The following is a 17,517-nucleotide window of genomic DNA, read 5'->3' on the forward strand; positions in this document are numbered from 1 at the left end:
ACATCCGCACAGAAGCGCTATGCGCTCTCTGTGCGGGCGGTGGGGGGGGGGTGGAATCCCAAAATCGAGGGTGCATTCTTTCGCGCATGCGCACGAAAGAGCACACTCATCTCCTTGAGGCTAAGTGCTGCCTCAGGGAGATCAGCTGTACATGTAAAAAAGATAAAAATAGAAAAATAAAATTTCCTTAACATGTCCCCTCATGGTACAATATCACATGAGTTGGGACATGTCCATAATTTATACAAAATCTTTATTAAAATTTTTTAAAGCCTATATGAAACCTCATCCCGCCTGTGGATGAGGTTTCATGTATTTTCTAGTTCCCACCGGGACTCCTGGCCTGCTCACCAACCTTAAGGTTGGACGGGCAGGTCCTTTAATTACTTAATTGACCTTGTCAATGGCCTCAATTGGCCATTGACAGGTCGGTAGGCGCGCAGCTGATTTTACTGCGCTCCCGCCTTCCTGAAAATTTAAATCGTCATTTTACGTGTCGGCGAGCAGGCCCTGCCCCCGCTCGCCGACTCATAAAATTCTGCCCTTGAAGTTGTAATGTAAAAAAACACGGTGGCCAATTTGTGCAAAGGGTGGTCCCACATGTAATAATAACGAGATAATCTGTTTTTGTGATGCTAGTTGAGGGATAAACATTAGCCATTACACCCTTATTCTTCAAAATAATGCCATGGGATCTTTTACATTGATCTGAATGGGACGGCAGATAATTGGTTAATGTCTCATTTGAAAGATGGCACCTTTGATAGAGCAACACTTCTTAGTACTGCGCTGGAGTGCTTGCCATTATAATTTTGCACTAACTTCATCCTGTATAGTCTCTAGGTGCTTATAGATATCTAAGGTCTATAATTTCTTGGCTTATCCTTTTCCCCTTTCTTGAACTGCCACACCCAGTCTCCTTGCCAGAATTCCCATTTCAAGACTTAAATATTTTACCTTATGGTTATTGATAGTGCAGTTTTCTCCCTCCCTCCTTCGATGTGGTTAAGATCAATATGCAGTGGTTCAACTGTTGACTGGGAGATAATGGAGGTTGTGTGCTTTCAGGGAGTGCTTTGAGAAATGATGAATATAGGGTGAAATCATCAATAAAAGTGTAAAAATAGTTTGAGGATATTGGAAGAACTTTATTTATAAGAGCAAAAAACAGATTTAGAGGGTGAACAGAGCCCAGGGGAATGCCTGTGTTAATGGAAAAAATCAGACGACATGGGAACCACAGAGCAATTGCGAGAAAACTAGCTTAACTATAAACATATGGGGAGAGGCCATAAGATAGTAATTTGTGTGGAAGTGCATGAAGCTAAACTTTGTATAAAGAAAGATATCCAAAACAATGCAGATGAGTCACCCACAGTGTTCAGTCTTTCCAGAGGTGCATAGCAGAGACAGCGAGATCACAACTGGCATGGTCAAGCTGAAAACTATGCTGATAATTATGGATAAGGGCAGAATTTTCAGCATAGATTGTGCAAGAATAGCACTTCCATAAATTTAGAAAGTCAAAGCAACAAGACAGTAATTTGAAGGGGTAAGAGAATGGGTTTTTTATTGGACAGGATGAACATGACTAAATTTCAAAGATGAAGAATGGTGGGGTGAGAAGAAATAGGACAGGAATAATTCAGACTCTTGCATTTTGGAAACGATTTGAGAAATACCATCAGTGTCAGGAATCTTAAGCTTAGAGAATAAAGGACTCAATGCAGATAGAACTGGGACATGAAACCTTCCATACAATCTAGAATATTGCAGTGTTCTAATATAGTAACTGGATAAACAGTTTGCCATTGGCTCGACCAAGCCTACACCTAATTTACCAGATTAAAATTATACAATTGCAATCATTGTGTTGTAGTCCTGCAATTTCATGTGATGGGTCTCTTGTATGCCCTGTATATCTCTTCCAAACAAGTCTGTTTAACTTCAGTTTACTCTCATATTAATATTTTACAGGTCATAGTGCTTTTTATAAAGTCAAAGTGCATAAAATGATATAAAAACAAAATTCTAGAAACACTCAGCAGGTCAGGCAGCATCTGTGGAGAGAAATAGATGTTTTACATCAATGACCTGTCATCAGAGCAGACACAAAATAATAGTCTTGCTGTGATTAATGGAATTTTTTTTTCTTAGGACTGCAGAAAGTTGATTTCTAATTTTTATTATTTAAGTTGTAACTTTAAATAGCACTTGAGCACACTAGTTTGCGGAATGACTGCACTGCTGATTAGATGTAGGTAGCTTCCAAATTAATATCCCAAACCTATTTTCAACAAAAATGTATGGTTACAAAGTTACATACATGCATTATATTCATCTGCAAAATAGGGTACCTGTTCACTCACCTTTATATTTAATTAATTGGATATTTTAAATCAATATTTTTCTTTCTAATAGCCTAAGCCCCGTTCATCCATCACCTGTGCCCACTGAGCTACATTGGCTTCCAGTAAAGCCATGCCTCAATTTTAAAGCTCTCATCTTTATTTAAAAATTGCTCCATGACCTTGCCCCTCCCTATCTCTGTAATCTCCTCCTGCCTTGTAATCCTCCAAGATATCTATGCTCCTCCAATTCTGACCTCTTAAGCATTCCAGTTTTACTCACACCATCATTGGTGGTTATGCCTTTAGCTGCCAAGGCCTTAACCACTGGAATCCCTTCCCTAAACCTCACTGTCTCTCTTTCCTCCTTTAGTCACTTCTTGAAATCTCTTCAACCAAATTTTTGGTCATTTGCCTTAATATCTCCTTTTGTGGCTTGATGTCAGATGTTGTTAGATAACACTACTGTTGAATCACCATGGGATATTTTACTACTTGAAAGGCATTATATAAATACAGGCTGCTGTTATTGTTGTAATGAAACATAACCTCTTCCTGTCAATAGATATAACGACATTCTCATGTGATGAACTATATTTTAAAGTTGTTGTAATGCTCCTCCTCCTCTTTCAGGTACCATGTCGTAAGAAGGCTGTCTCAAAATCCACTGTTGTGTCTTCTTGTGGCCCTTGTTACCATCTTCCTCAGAGGATGGGTCATTTTGGGCTGAAAACTTGACACCTATTATCAGTACCAGCTGGATATTTCTAGGACTGAGCCAATAGCAATATTAAATAACAGTGTGCAATAACTAGCCCCAAGCCAAGGCCAGTACATGGTGCTGGTGATCAGATGATGGGGTATTAATTGAAATGTTCTGAACCTGAAATATTCCTTGTGTTTCCATAGAGCAAATGGGGATGTTTGCAGTTGAATATAACACTGGGGCCTGTTGAAAAGTGATGAAAGACAATCAGTTTTGGTTAGCATTTTATGTAGTGGCTCATGAGGAATTTGTATGTGTCAGGGAAAGAAAACAGTGCATAAAGTTAACCAACATCAGTTATGACGTGAGCGATGATTGTTTGTGGTATTGTAATTGAAGCTCTGGTCAAACATGGCATTATTACTGATTTCATTTTCTTATTTTCATAGGGGGAAAAGCCCAGCACAGGCAGAATTATGTTATTTAAACAAAGCTAAATGGCTAGAAATGTATGGTGTGGACATGCACACTGTCAAGGTAATCTTAGAAGAAGTCCTTTAAATATATATATATATATATAATATATATATATATTTATGGACTATCTAATGCATAACTCTCTTCTGTAATGTTCCCTCTCTCCTAGGGAAGAGATGGCTATGAATATTCCCTTGGCTTGACACCAACTGGCATATTGATCTTTGAAGGATCAAACAAAATAGGCCTGTTCTTTTGGTAAAGAACTTTTTTCTGTTATATTTTCCTATTCGAAATCATGCTAAGAAGTTGTTCAAGTTCTCTGAACACATTCTCTATATCATACAGGCCCAAAATTACCCAGTTGGACTTCAAAAAAAACAAACTAACACTTGTTGTTGTGGAGGATGATGAACAGGTGAGTAGCACATCTGATGGAGTTCAAGGCAGATGCAGAGAATCTGATTGGAGTACTACATTAGAAGATCACTGTGTTAGATCCTGTATCTGACTTTGTTGAATCCAGTCCAGATTACTTTTTCAGATAATGTACAACAATTTTCAAGATTTAGTTCATTTCTCAGTGTCCACAGGCTACCACACAAAGTTGCTTTTCAGTTAGAAGTAAAAATCATTTAGTTTTTTTATTAAATTCAATATCTTCAGATCTATTTTTGAAACTTATTTTTAGCGCGTTACACGTTGCGCCTTCTTGGGTTCAGTGCCGCCTGTCTGAGGGTCTACTTTCATAGAGATTAATTCACTGCCCAGTGCTTCCTTGCACAATAGCATAATCCAGGCTTGTAATGAAAGCATCCCCTTGTGATCTGGACTGGATACTCATATTTTCTGCACATGTATTTCTTTTTTCTCTCTCTAGGTGGACTGAGTGAATATTTGGTGAAACAAACTTTGGGTATAAATTGCTTTATTCCTATCAAGTGAACATACATAATAGCAGTTATGACCAGATCACTTATTTTCATCAGTGTCGTTTGTATAATAATCTAGATAAGCTATACCACTGCGCTTCATTTTGCTTGACGTAAAGTTAATTTTCTAACTCCTTATTCCTGAAATCCACCCTCCTTCTACTGCCTGACTACATTTGTAGCCTTTCCATTTTAAACAAAAGACCACTTGTTTATTGGTGTGTGCCCCAGCCCCAATCTTGTATCCTTTCACAAGCAGACAGATATTAAAGGGCTTTTGCATATATTGAGTGTGAGGTATTTTTTGAATGCCCAGAGAAGCTAATGTTTAGTCTTACGATGAAGCCAACCAACCTTCCCTATAGGTACATTTTTTTAAACTTGAGAACGTACGTTGCTTTCAAAAAACAAAATCCGCTGTGTGGAGAAATAATCTCAAATCATAAAACATGACACCTTGCAAGATTGTATGGCGCTATTCCTCAACTGATTTGTCAAGAGTGCATGCTGAAGTGTATATGATGCTGATTCATCTATAGGCAGAAAATACTCTCATACCTCAGTCACTGGAAGTGTAGTTGTTGGCTTGTGAGTTTCAAAGTCAAACCACGAAGTAATATTCAGAAGGATCTGTTAGCTTTAATGGCTCAGATTTTGTAGTCAGTGACAAACAAACTGTGCTAGCTGTTCATAGTTGTTGTTCATACACTTGTCCACAGACCTTCTACGCAGGCTTTTGCACTAGAAGTTGCAGTAATTAGAAAACATGCAAGAAACTGTATATCTCCTTAACAATTAGATTGAAGAATCCTTACTGAGACATACAAAGCCTGAACCAGGACATACAAGTTAGAATTGTTAATTCAGTTCCGAATCATGTACAGAAAGCAAAATAAAGAGAGGGAAAAGAAGATGAAATTAAGAGAGAGAAACTAAAAAAGGCAATACAAAACATTTTATTTTAATTAATTTTTTTAAATCTCCAACAATAATTACAATCTGAAGGATGACTCCCCTCACTTGTACAGAGGTGCTGTTTGGCTTGAATTGAGACTTATCATGCCATGAAAAAAGTCACTTACATTTGAATAGATCAGCCCTAATATTTTCTGACGTGTTTAGTCGGTATCCAGTTGGTAAGTAGAACAGCCTGATGCATGGTATGTATTTCATTCAGTGATTTTCTTGAAAAAGATACTTCTGGAGTGAAGCTCCTGAAGGAGCAAGACAACTTGGACAGCAAATTTCTGATTTCTGTGTTTAATTGTGCATGTTGTGGAAGTTGCTATCCAAGTCACTCATTAATAACAGTGAGCACTGTTAGCCTCATTGTTATTTTGACAGCAAAAGTTGGGCCGATGTTTCTTATTTATTAGAGGCGTAGTATTCTATAAAAATTACCTTTTCTTAAAATGTGTCTCTTAACTTTTCCACCTCGATAAAAGGGTAGAGAACAGGAGCACACATTTGTTTTCCGGTTAGATAATTCCAAAGCATGTAAACACTTGTGGAGATGTGCTGTGGAGAATCATGCATTTTTCAGACTACGAGCTCCTACCCAAAATAAAGAGGGACGATCAGATTTCATGCGTCTGGGATCTCGCTTTAGATTCAGGTATCACTTTTACAATTTAACTTTGTATTTTGCTTATTTCTACCTGTTTAAATACTATTTATGTAACAGCAAGCCAATATTTATTCCAGTGGTCGAACTGAATATGAAGCAACACACAAAAGTAGACTACGCCGGACAAGTACATTTGAAAGGCGCCCAAGCAAACGCTATCCCTCACGACGACATTCCACAATTAAAGGTATTTGTGTTATGGATTTTTAAAAACTCTTTGATTATTCTTTTAAACAAGGTGATGCGTGTTAACAGTACACCACTGTCAGCAACGGACATTTGTAGATTAGGTATCACATGGATATACACCATATAAAGCTACTACTTCTCCAGAATGTACTCCAGCTTGACCCCTGTGAGAATCCACACTGCACCATTGTGTTGACTTCCAATTTCCAATTTCTTGCGGGTTAGGGAATATAATTTGCAATTAATGTCAAATTTGAAAGAGCCACATCCTGTGAGCCAGGCTTCACAGGCAGCACCGCATCACTTTAGGGAGGCTCACAGGCCGGTCCCTACTTACAAGACCAGCCGTAAGGCAGTGGTGGCTTTTCAAAGGCTGCAGGGCTATGGATTGCTTAGGGAAGGGGGAGAAGTGGCCTCAAGCAAGGGAAGGGACTGCAGGGCGAGGGCTGTACTGGGGAAGGGGGGTATCCCAGGGTGTGTGTGGGGACACATATTGATCTTTGCAAGTGGCCTCAAGATGGTGCAGGCTGAGGATGCAATCTCCAGAAGAGATGAGGACAGATGGAGATGAGGGTGCATGAGTGAGTGATGATGTCCTTTGAACTGGCAGTGAGTGAGATGCCATTGAATGTGTGATGAGCTTGTGAGTGTGTGAGTTTAGAGTGATGAGATGGTTGCCTTATCCTGGCAGCATGGATGAGATCATTCATCCTCTTTCTGCACTGGATAGCAAACCTCTTCTGTGCAGCATTGGCACTGATCACGACTGCCACCGCCTCCCAAGCCAGAGTGGCGACACTGATGGGCCTCCTCCAACCAGAGTGGGGGTAGATAACATTGTGGCGGCCTTCCACAGTGTCCAAATGGCGTTCCACGAACGCATCAGAAAAATGGGGTCTGCAGTCTCTTTGACTTTCGGGGCCATGTCTTCTGTGCAGCAGTCATGGGCTGCAAGTGTTGAGAGCTGTGCGCATGGTTATAGTTCAAATATGGTGCCCGGCATGAGGAAGCAGTGAAGTAACACCATGGCGAGCGAAGCAAAGGAAGCTCGCCAGTTAAACTGTGTTTCCCATGACTGCATAAAATGTGAGGCAGGAAGAGGACAATGCGGTGCTTAAAGCCGCTTTTGCAGCCAGCGGGTAAAACATCACTGTGCAAATAAGGGACGATTCCGCCCACTGAATCATCAAAGGAATCTTGGATGGAGACACTTTCATCCCATTAGGTTTCTGAGATCAAATTTAGGAAGTAGGTTAAAAGGGGAGGTGGTGGCATTGCGGTATTGTCACTGGACTAGTATTTCAGAGACCCAGGGTAATGCTCTGGGGACCGGGTTTGAATCCCACTACAGCAGATGGTGAAACTTGAATTCAATAAAAATCTGGAATTAAAAGTCTGATGATGACCATGAAACCATTGCCGATTATCAGAAAAGCCCATCTGGTTCACTAATGCCCTTCAGGGAAGGAATTCTGCCATCCTTACCTGGCCTGGCCTGGCTTGGCCTACATGTGACTCCAGGCCCATAGCAATGTGGTTGACTCTTAAATGCCCTCTGAACAAGGGCAATTAGGGCTGGGCAATAAATGCTGGCCAGCAACGCCAGCATCCCACAAACAAATATGAAAAGGCAGAATCTAATCCGCTGATGCCCAATCTTTCACATTAAGCAGATTTTTAATGTTCTAATATTTTCTAAACTTGGGAACCATGACTAATATCATCATTTTCACAAGATTTTACTGATGCTGCTGGGAATGTAATGATGTATGTTAATTTTTTTAGAAGTATTCTTTTGAGGTGAAGGGAAAGCATCCAAGACATTCTTTATATACTTAGAAAAATGTCAATAAGACAGGCTTTCACTGCAGGAACATTGCTTGTTTTCAGTACATACTTTACTTCAAGTTAAACTTCTTTATGAAGTATGTTTTGAGTCACTAAAATAAAACAATTAAATGTAAGTGCAGTCTGGAGAAATAGGAAACACTTGAGTTTGACTTATTCAGTCATCATAATTTCAGGAATACAATTAACATGTATGTGTGTTGGGGGAAGGAGAAGAGAAGCCCACTAATATGCAATAATTTTCTCATTTCTTACAGGTTCAAACGCAGTGAAATATGGACATGCCAGGTTTGAATTACTTCTCTTTTGCTATAGGTATTAGATAGCATGAAACTTTGCCAGAAGCTGTTAACACTTGACAGATCATTTCTGCTGTAACGATTTACAATTTGTAAAGAGTTTAGATCAATTTTATTGTTGGGCAGACATAAAGCAAACAAAGCTTAATATTCATAATTGTCAATTGTTAGCATAAATGAAAACATTTTGTCACAAAGGTATAATAATTCTCATAACATTATTGTGATTTATTGTAAAAGTACATTAATAGTGGGGCTTGGATAGTGTGTGTGTGCGTGAGAGAGAGATATTTAATTGAGTTGGAGTCAGCTGGTCTGGAGGCTTTGACTCATCAAAAGAAGTTAGGTTTGAAATGCTATGTACATGAACTTGGCTGAAGTTTTGGAATGTAAGGTGAAGAGAATTTGCATTTTTAGATAAATCAGGGTTGTTTGAACTTCAAAGAGATGGTAGGATGTAACACCTGTCCAGAGAAGCTAGGCCAAGCAGTGTGTTTATTTTTCCCAAAGGTTACTGATAATATTAGCACCATGCATTGACTTATATTATGAGAAAAGTAAAGTTCCAAAGACATATGGGAACAATGGAATTTGCGTTAAAAGGGAGAAACATGTATAAAGGGGAATCAGGCTATGTGTTGGAAGGCCTTGTAACATCTATCAGAAATGGGAAAAGCCTCCTGTATTTGTGCATTAAGCTGCTATTGTGTTGACTTGCCTGGATCTGTTTAAATCTTTCTTTTTAACTGTTGCCTTTATGGGGGTGTAACTGGGAGCCAGATTAATTAGGGGTTTTAGGAGTTATTATAGCAGTAATTTATAGGCCTTTGTATGCGCTTGAAATCTTTGTTTTTGTTAATAAATATTTAATTTAGTTTTCTAAAATATTTCTGATGTCTGGGTGGGAGTATTACTAGTGAATTCAGGACACGCATCTTGAAATAAATGCAAATTTCAAAACCATTGTGACCATGTGATCAAGTTTGCCTCGTGGACTGGATCCACCTGGCATGCATCATCCTCTGCGCCATAACAAATTGGGCCTCTTTGCAGGATATTTGAAATTCCTTGATTAGTTTGAAGTTGGTGAATCTTAAGGGTATAAGTACGAGAAGCACTTTGAATTCAGGAATTGGTGTGTGGGATTTTTAAAGTGGTGAGACTGCAAAAATGGCTGTATCCATGGCTATAACTTTTTTGGAAGTAGGAGATATAACTCTGATTGGGGGCACAATTTTTAGGTCGCCATGCAGGCGCACACCCCGCCCGATCGGACATGAAATCGCGCGTGATGACATTGGGTGAGCATCACAACATCACCGCACTCATGCGATACTTCAGTCGGCAAGCATGCATGAGTGTCGGAAGCGTGCCCATCAACAATTAAGAAGACAACTAAAGTTGTTAAGATTCCTATTTTCCTAATTTTCCGTGTTTCGTCCAACCTTACAATTGGCAGACGGGCGAATCTGCCAGGCAGACTTTGCATTTTGATGAAACCTCATCCAAGGATGGGATGAGGTTTCCATTATTAAATTTAAAAAAATTAAAATGTATGGACAGAATTTTTATCATGTACTTGTTCAGATCATTGATTGTGATGCATGGACATTTTTTTACGGATTTTAAAATCTTTATTTATTGGTTTTAAAGTCTTCAGCTTCCTGAGGCAGCTCTCTGCCTTCAGGGAGCTTTCATTCAGCGCTCGCCTGCACCCGCGCTTACATCAGCGCCCGCCCTTCTCCTGCCACCCCGGCAACACTGAACATTTCAGCACGCGCTTCAGGCTGGCATGATACCGCGGTTGGGGTTGGCAGTCCATTCTCTGGCTGCTCCAAGATCTGCTGAATGCGCCTGCACTGCAACCTAAACATTCTGCTCCGGGTTACACGAAGTATCTAAGGGTAAGTTAGCAGAGTTGGCGGATAAGTTGCAGTTGAAGTTACTGGTAGGGGCAAAGAAAACAGACATAGTTGAAGTGATAGCACAGCATTTAAAGTTGGGAAGTGATACCTGACATTAGTGAGTCACTGCTGGAGGTAGTGAGACTTCAGTTAGAACCGAAGAAGCTTGAATTTGAAAACCAGAGGAACTGAAAAATCTTGAATTGGAGGCAAAAGAAAAAAGAATTGAAATTGAAAAGGCTAGAAGCTAAAGGAAGGGAAAAGAGAGGTTATTTCAAAAAGAAATGGAAATGCAAAAACTTGATCCCCAGAGGCAAACATTAGCAATGGAGGAAAGAGGGAAAGAAGAGACAGAGGGTACCGACTTAAAAAGCTGGACTTTAAAAAAGAGACATCAGATGCTGAGAAAAGTTCTGATGATGAAAAAAACATTGACCTAAAACCCGGGGGAAGATGTTTAAATTTCTGCAAGCTCTTCTGAAGTTTGAAGAAAGAAATGTGAAGGCATTCTTTATTTCATTTGAGAAGATAGCTAAACAGATGAAATGGCCACAAGAAAACTGGACATTGTTGTTACAATCTAGGTTAGTGGGTAGAGCACATGAGGTTTATGCTTCACTGTCAGAAGAAATGTCATTGAATTATGATGTGGTAAAAAAGGCTACTTTGAGTGCATATGAGTTGGTTCCTGAGTCTTACAGGTAGAAATTTAGGAATATAAGAAAACAGCCTGGGCAAACTTAGATTGAAATTGAGAGAGTAAAACAAAGTAATTTTGACCAGTGGATATGGGCATTAAAGATAGAGACAACATATGCACCGCTAAGAGAAGTAATTCTGTTAGAAGAATTTAAAGATTCAATTCCTTCGGTAGTGAGAACTCATGTGGAGAAACAGAGGGTTAAAACGGTAAGACAAGCAGCAGAAATAGCTGATGATTATGAGTTAGTTCATAGACCTAAACCTTTTTTTCGCCACCCTTTTCAATCAGAGCAGGATAGAAAGTGGGAAGGTGAAGAGAAGGTGTAGATGGAAATTCCCAGGAAGTTTTTGCTCAGATTAAAAGGGTGCTGAGGGTAGAGGCGACACTCGAAAATTGAGGTGTTTTCAATGTAATAAAGTTGGGCACACGAAGTCAGTGTGTTGGAAATTACAGAGAAAATCTGTTGGAATTATTGGGATGTAGAAAAGTTCTGGAGGTAAAAGTACTGTGGGTTCTGAGGTTCATGCATAGGAAAAACCAGTGGTTTATGTACAGGTAAAACAGGAAGAATCAATGATGAGTAAAGAAGTAGGATTGTGCTCACAATTTACCCAAGGGAGTTCTAAGGAGCAGGTTGCAGAAATGATCAAAGATTTTGTATGTGGAGGGGAAGTCTTTCCATGTGTACAAGGTGGAGTAGGTAAAGATATAAAAATTTTAAGAGACATAGTGGCTAGTCAATCCTTAATGTTGTGGGATAGCGATAGTATTGCAGGAACAGGTGATATTAAGTGGGGTTCATGGAGATGCTAAACCTATTCCATTATGGAAAGTGACTTTAAAGAGTAAGTGGAAAACAGGCGAGGCAGTTGTTGGAGTAGTGGAAAAATTGCCCATTGCAGGGATTTAATTTATTTTAGGTAATGATATAGCTGGATCCCAGATGTGGGTGATGCCTATGGTAGCTGAGCAGCCTGTAGAGGTGTTTTTAACAGAAGTGTTGCAGAAAGAGCATCCTGGATTCTTTCCAGATTGTGTGATAACAAGATCACAGGCTCACAGGTTGAAACAGGAAGGAGAGGAAGTTAAGAGGCAGGGAGAAGGTGTAGAAATTCAATTAGCTGACGCTGCCTTTGATAAGATTGTTCAGGAAGAAAGAAGGGAAGATAATGCAGCTGAGGTGTTTAGCTCAAGGCAGTTGGTAGAGTTACAGAAAAATGATCCACAAATAAAACGGTTATATCAGACAGCTTACTCAGAAACAGAGGCGGAATGTATTCCAGAATGTTATGACCTTAAGGGTAACGTGTTAATGAATAAGTGGCAGCCGTATCAAGCTTCAGCAGATGAAAACTGGAGGGAAGCACATCAGATTATTATACCATTCGGATATAGAAATGAGATCCTAAGAATAGCTCATGGAATTCGAATGGGGGCACATTTAGGAATTAGAAAGATACAGGCGAAAATGCAAAAACATTTTTATTGGCCTGGATTGCATAGAGATGTAGTGGAATTCTGTAGAACTTGACATGCATGTCAGGTGATAGGGAAACCACAAGCAGTGATTAAACCGGCACCTTTCATTTCAATTGAAGCATTTGAAGAACCTTTTACTAGGGTCATGATTGGTTGTATAGGACCCCACCCTAAGACTAAAAGTAGAAATCAGTACTTACTGACAATAATGGATGTGTCTATAAGGTTTCCTGAAGTGATACTTTTGAGAAATATTAAAACAAAGAGAATTGTCGAAGAGTTGACTACATTTTTTACAAGATATGGTTTACCTAAAGAAATATAATCAGATCAGGGTTCAAATTTCATGTCACAGTTGTCTAAGGAAGTAATGAACAGTTTGGGGATAAAACAGTTTAAGTCAACAGCTTATCATCCTGAATCACAAGGGGCTTTGGAAAGATGGCATCAAACATTAAAAACTATGATGAGGGCATATAGTCAGGACTATCCACAGGATTAGGATAGGGGAATTCCATTCTTGTTATTTGCTTTTAGGTATGCTCCTAATGCATCGACTGAATTTAGTCCTTTCGAATTAGTTTATGATCATGAGGTAAGGAAACCACTAAAATTGATTTATGAGAAATTGGTGGGTCAAAATTTGGAAACCACTCTCCTGGATTATGTATCAAACTTCAGAGAAAGATTGGACAGAGCATGTGAGTTAGCTAGGGAACATTTAAAGATATCACAGCAAGTGAGGAAAGTCAAGGCAGATAGGAGAACCATAGCTCGTAGTGTTGTTGCTGCTCTTTAACAGGAAAAAGGACCAAAAAGAGGTATTAGGGGTGGTAGAAATGAAGGATTCTGAAATTGATTTTCCTCTAATTAAATTGGTTAATGAGGGGGGTACTTGAAAAAATAAATGTAATATTGAGTTACCTTCTAGACAAGTGTCAAAATGATTTGGAGAAACTATTGCAGTCACACAGTTTATTTGTGGAAATAAACTGGGGAGGACAATTTAGCTACACATGATGTGAGTGTAGAAGTTTCATCTTCGATAAGGCAATGTCCTTATAGATTAAATCCAGCGAAGTTAACACTAGTACAGAAAGAAATTGAATTCATGCTTCAAAATGACATCATTGAGTCTAGTTGGAGGCTGGAGTTCGCCTCTTGAGATGCTACCGAAACCAGATGAAACATAAAGACTCTGTGGACTATTGAAAGCTGAATGCAGTGACAAAAGTGGATTCATATCCTATCTCATGGTTGGAAGATTGCATTGAGAAAGTGGGACAATCAAAGTTTATCACAAAGATTGACTTGCTGAGAAGATATTAGTAAGTACCATTATCGGAGAGAGCAAAGGAGATATTGGGTTTTGTGATGCCAGATGGACTGTACCTGTTTAAAGTCATGCCATTTGTATGAAAAATGCACCTGCAACATTTCAAAGACTGACAAACAAAGTAATTGCAGGACTGAGCAATTGTGCTGTTTATATTGACAACTTGATAGTTTTAAGTCAAATGTGGGAGGAGCATTTACAGCATCTGGAAGAATGATTTACTCGACTACAAGGAGCTAATTTGGTGGTGAACTTGGCTAAAAGTGAATTTGCAAAAGTGCAAGATACATATCTAGGTCAAACCATTGGGCATGGTAAGGTGGCTCCAAGAGATGTGAAAGTCAATGCTATTGTGGATTTCCATTTGCTTACAACAAAACGAGAAGTTTTGAGATTTCTGGGCATGAGTGGGTTTTACCAGAGATTTGAGCCAAATTTTAGCAGTGTGGTTGCTCCATTGACTGACCTATTAAAAAAGAACAAGAAGTTTAAATGGACATAGGAGTGTCAGAAGGCTTTGACAGTTTTAAAAACAGTATTGACTATGACACCAGTTTTGGCAGTACTCAATTATGCCAAGCAATTTAAGCTAGCTATTGATGCAAGCGATATAGGCATTGGGGCCGTACTGTTACAAGAGGATGAAACTGGAATTGAGAAACTGATAGGGTATTTTTCACGAAAGTTGAATATACAACAGATATTCAATGATCGAAAAGAAGACTCTGGGTCTGGTGTTAGCGTTGCAGCATTTTGAGATTTACGTTGCAAACAATTAATCAGAAACAATTGTTTGGACAGACCACAATCCTTTAAAGTTTCTGGATAAATTTCAAGACCGAAGTGCAAGGCTATTCAGATGGAGTTTATTACTGCACACATTGAATCTACAGATTATACATGTGGCTGAATGAAAAAACCTAATTGCAAATGCATTGTCGAGAGTTTAAAGCTCAAAAGGAAAATTGGACATTTAAAACCTGAATACTGGACTGAAATGACTTCTGTTGATACCAAGGATATTTGTGTATATATATATTATATATATATTGATTGTGTGAGCATATGGATAAGTCTATAGATAAGTATAGGAGGCAGTGTAAGATGGGTTAAGAAAATGAAGCTGTCTTTTTAAATTATGATGATTCATTTTCCTGTAAGGAGGGGGTGTCATGAAGGTATACTAATTCTCATAATATTATTGTGATTTATTGTAAAATTAGGGTAATAGTGGGGTTTGGATAGTTTTTGTGTGTATGTGTGGGATTTAGTTGAGTTGGAGACAGCTGGTCTGGAAGCTTTGACTCATCAAAAGAAGCTAGGTTTGAAATGCTAAATACCTAACCATGGCTGAAGATTTAGAATGTGAGGTGAGGAGAATTTGCATTTTTAGATAAATCAGGGTAGTTTGAATTTCAAAGAGATGATAGGGTGTTACACCTAGCCAGAGAAGCTCGGCCAAGCAGTGTTACTGTTCCAAAGGTTACTGATAATATTAGCACCATTCATTGATTTATATTGAGAAAAGTAAAGTTCCAAAGGCATATGAGAACAATGGAATTTGCATTAAAAGGGAGAAACATTTATAAAGGGGAATGAGGCTATGTGTTGGAAGGCCTTGTAAGATCTACCAGAAATGTGAAAAGCCTCCAGTATTTGTGCATTAAGCTGCTGTCTACAGAAACCGAAGCTGAGAAAAGCCACTTTGAATTCTGCTGTCCAGGGTATTGTGTTGACTTGCCTGGATCTGTTTAAATCTATTTTTTTTTAATCATTGCCATTAATGGGGGTGTAACTGGAAACCAGATTAATTAGGGGTTTTAGGAGTTGTTATGGTAGTAATTTGTAGACCTATGTATGCGCATAGGTTTAATATAGTTTTCTTTAAAAAAAATCTCTGAAGTCTGAGTGGGCATACTACTACTGAATTCAGAGCTAGCATCTCGAAATAAATACAAATTGCAAAACTGTTGTGTCCATGTGATCAAGTTTCCGTTGTGGATTTGATCCACTTGGCACACATCATCTTCTCATTGTATCACATTTTGGGACATAAATCTATAATGAATGAAATAGAATTAATACACAAGGACTTGGAAAAAGACCTGGTGTAATTGTTGGCTGGCAATGCAAAGTTAGGTGGGACAGTAAATTGTGAGGAGCATATAAAGAGGCTGCAAATAGATGTAACCGATTAGTGGTTGGGCAGCACGGTGGCAGATAGAGTATAATGTGTGTAAGTATGAGGCTATTCACTTTGCTAATAAGAATAGAAGAGCAGAATATTTTTTTCAAAGGCTTGAAACTTTTAAATGTTGATGATCAGAGAGATTTGGATGCTCTTGCACAAGAAACACAAAGTTAGCATGTAGTTACAATCAGCAATTAGGAAGTCAAATTGAATGTTGACCTTCATTGCAAGGGGCTTAGAGTGCAAGAATAAAGAGGATTGCACAGAAACAGTCCATTCGTCCCAACCAGTCAATGCCTGTGTTTCTGCTCCACCCGAACCTCCTACCATCCTTTCTCATCTATATCTACTACTGTAACCATCCATTTCCTTTTCCCTCAAATACCTGTCTAGCTTCCTTTGAAATGCATCAATGTTATTTGTTTTAACCACTACCTGTGGTAGTGAGCTCCACATTCTCATCACGCTTTGGGTAAAGAAGTGTCTTCTGAATTTCCTGTTGGATTTCTTGGTTACTCTTCTATATTGATGGCCTCTAGTTATGCTCTTCTCCACAACTGGAAACATTGGGCAAAATTTTCCGAGCCTGCTGGCGGTGGGCGTGATAGGTGGCGTGCACGGAAAATATGGCGCGACCTGCTTCACAACAGCGTGAAGGCAGGTCACGATCGTCCGCTCAGCCCGCCAACGAGGGGGCCGCGTTTCCTGCCGTCAGTCGGCGAGGAGCTAATTGTAATACATTAGCATATAGTTTAAAGGCCATCCTGCCAGGCTCTTGGAACCCCACCATATTGTCCGTCCATGTCAGCGGGAAAGCACAGCGACGTGTTTCACACAGCACGCAGGCGACTTGCACTTGGCGGCCTTCACTTTGGGGGAACTGAGGTGAGTGAGCAGCAGCGTTCGCCACAGCTCGCCCATAGTTTACAGGCCTTAGGGGCACCAGGGGGCAGGGGCAACTGATGCCTGGCCCCAGAGGTGACTGCTGAGGTGAGGGGATGATGTCTAGGGGCAAACGCTGGCCAGCCTCGGAGGCGACTGCTGAGGGACATGGGGGCCAAGTGCTGCCCTGGCGCTGCATCCCACGCACAGGCAATCAAGGTTGGCGGGGGGCAGTGTAAGTGAGGGGAGTGGCCACTCATTAGAGACACCTGTATAAACTGACCATGCCTCTGCAACTAAGAAAGATCAGGCGCAGTCACAGTGATATGATTGGGGTCAGGTTCCTAGCCTGCCCACCCATACAAGCAACGCGGAGGCACCAACGGGCCACCAAGCGCTCTGTACCTTACTCCCCACCCCCCTGGCACAGACGTCGAGTCCGACACCATTTTATTGGACTGTAGATCAGTTGGACTGCACATGTTGTATAATCTCCTCGCCAACGCTGGCCATGTAGCAGTCACTGCTGGAGGTGCTCACAGCCCCTTGCAATCTCAGCATCCTGGTTTGGACCAGTGTTCTCCATGTCTCAAGTT

At 39.9% G+C, this 17,517-nt stretch overlaps 1 protein-coding gene across 1 annotated transcript in view; it reads left to right on the forward strand.

Moving 5' to 3' along the window:
* The window catches only part of epb41l4b (erythrocyte membrane protein band 4.1 like 4B), a 211,454-nt gene that overhangs the window by 179,267 nt on the left and 14,670 nt on the right, over window positions 1-17,517 (forward strand). Inside the window, exons 8-13 of the mRNA XM_078538663.1 lie at window positions 3,504-3,591; window positions 3,701-3,789; window positions 3,880-3,949; window positions 5,909-6,078; window positions 6,168-6,277; window positions 8,385-8,415. Coding sequence (XP_078394789.1) covers window positions 3,504-3,591; window positions 3,701-3,789; window positions 3,880-3,949; window positions 5,909-6,078; window positions 6,168-6,277; window positions 8,385-8,415 — 558 coding nt within the window. The remainder of the gene's footprint in view (window positions 1-3,503; window positions 3,592-3,700; window positions 3,790-3,879; window positions 3,950-5,908; window positions 6,079-6,167; window positions 6,278-8,384; window positions 8,416-17,517) is intronic.

The sequence above is a fragment of the Cetorhinus maximus genome, chromosome 3 (assembly GCF_964194155.1).
Source record: "Cetorhinus maximus chromosome 3, sCetMax3.hap1.1, whole genome shotgun sequence".
NCBI classification, from domain to species: Eukaryota; Metazoa; Chordata; class Chondrichthyes; order Lamniformes; family Cetorhinidae; genus Cetorhinus; species Cetorhinus maximus.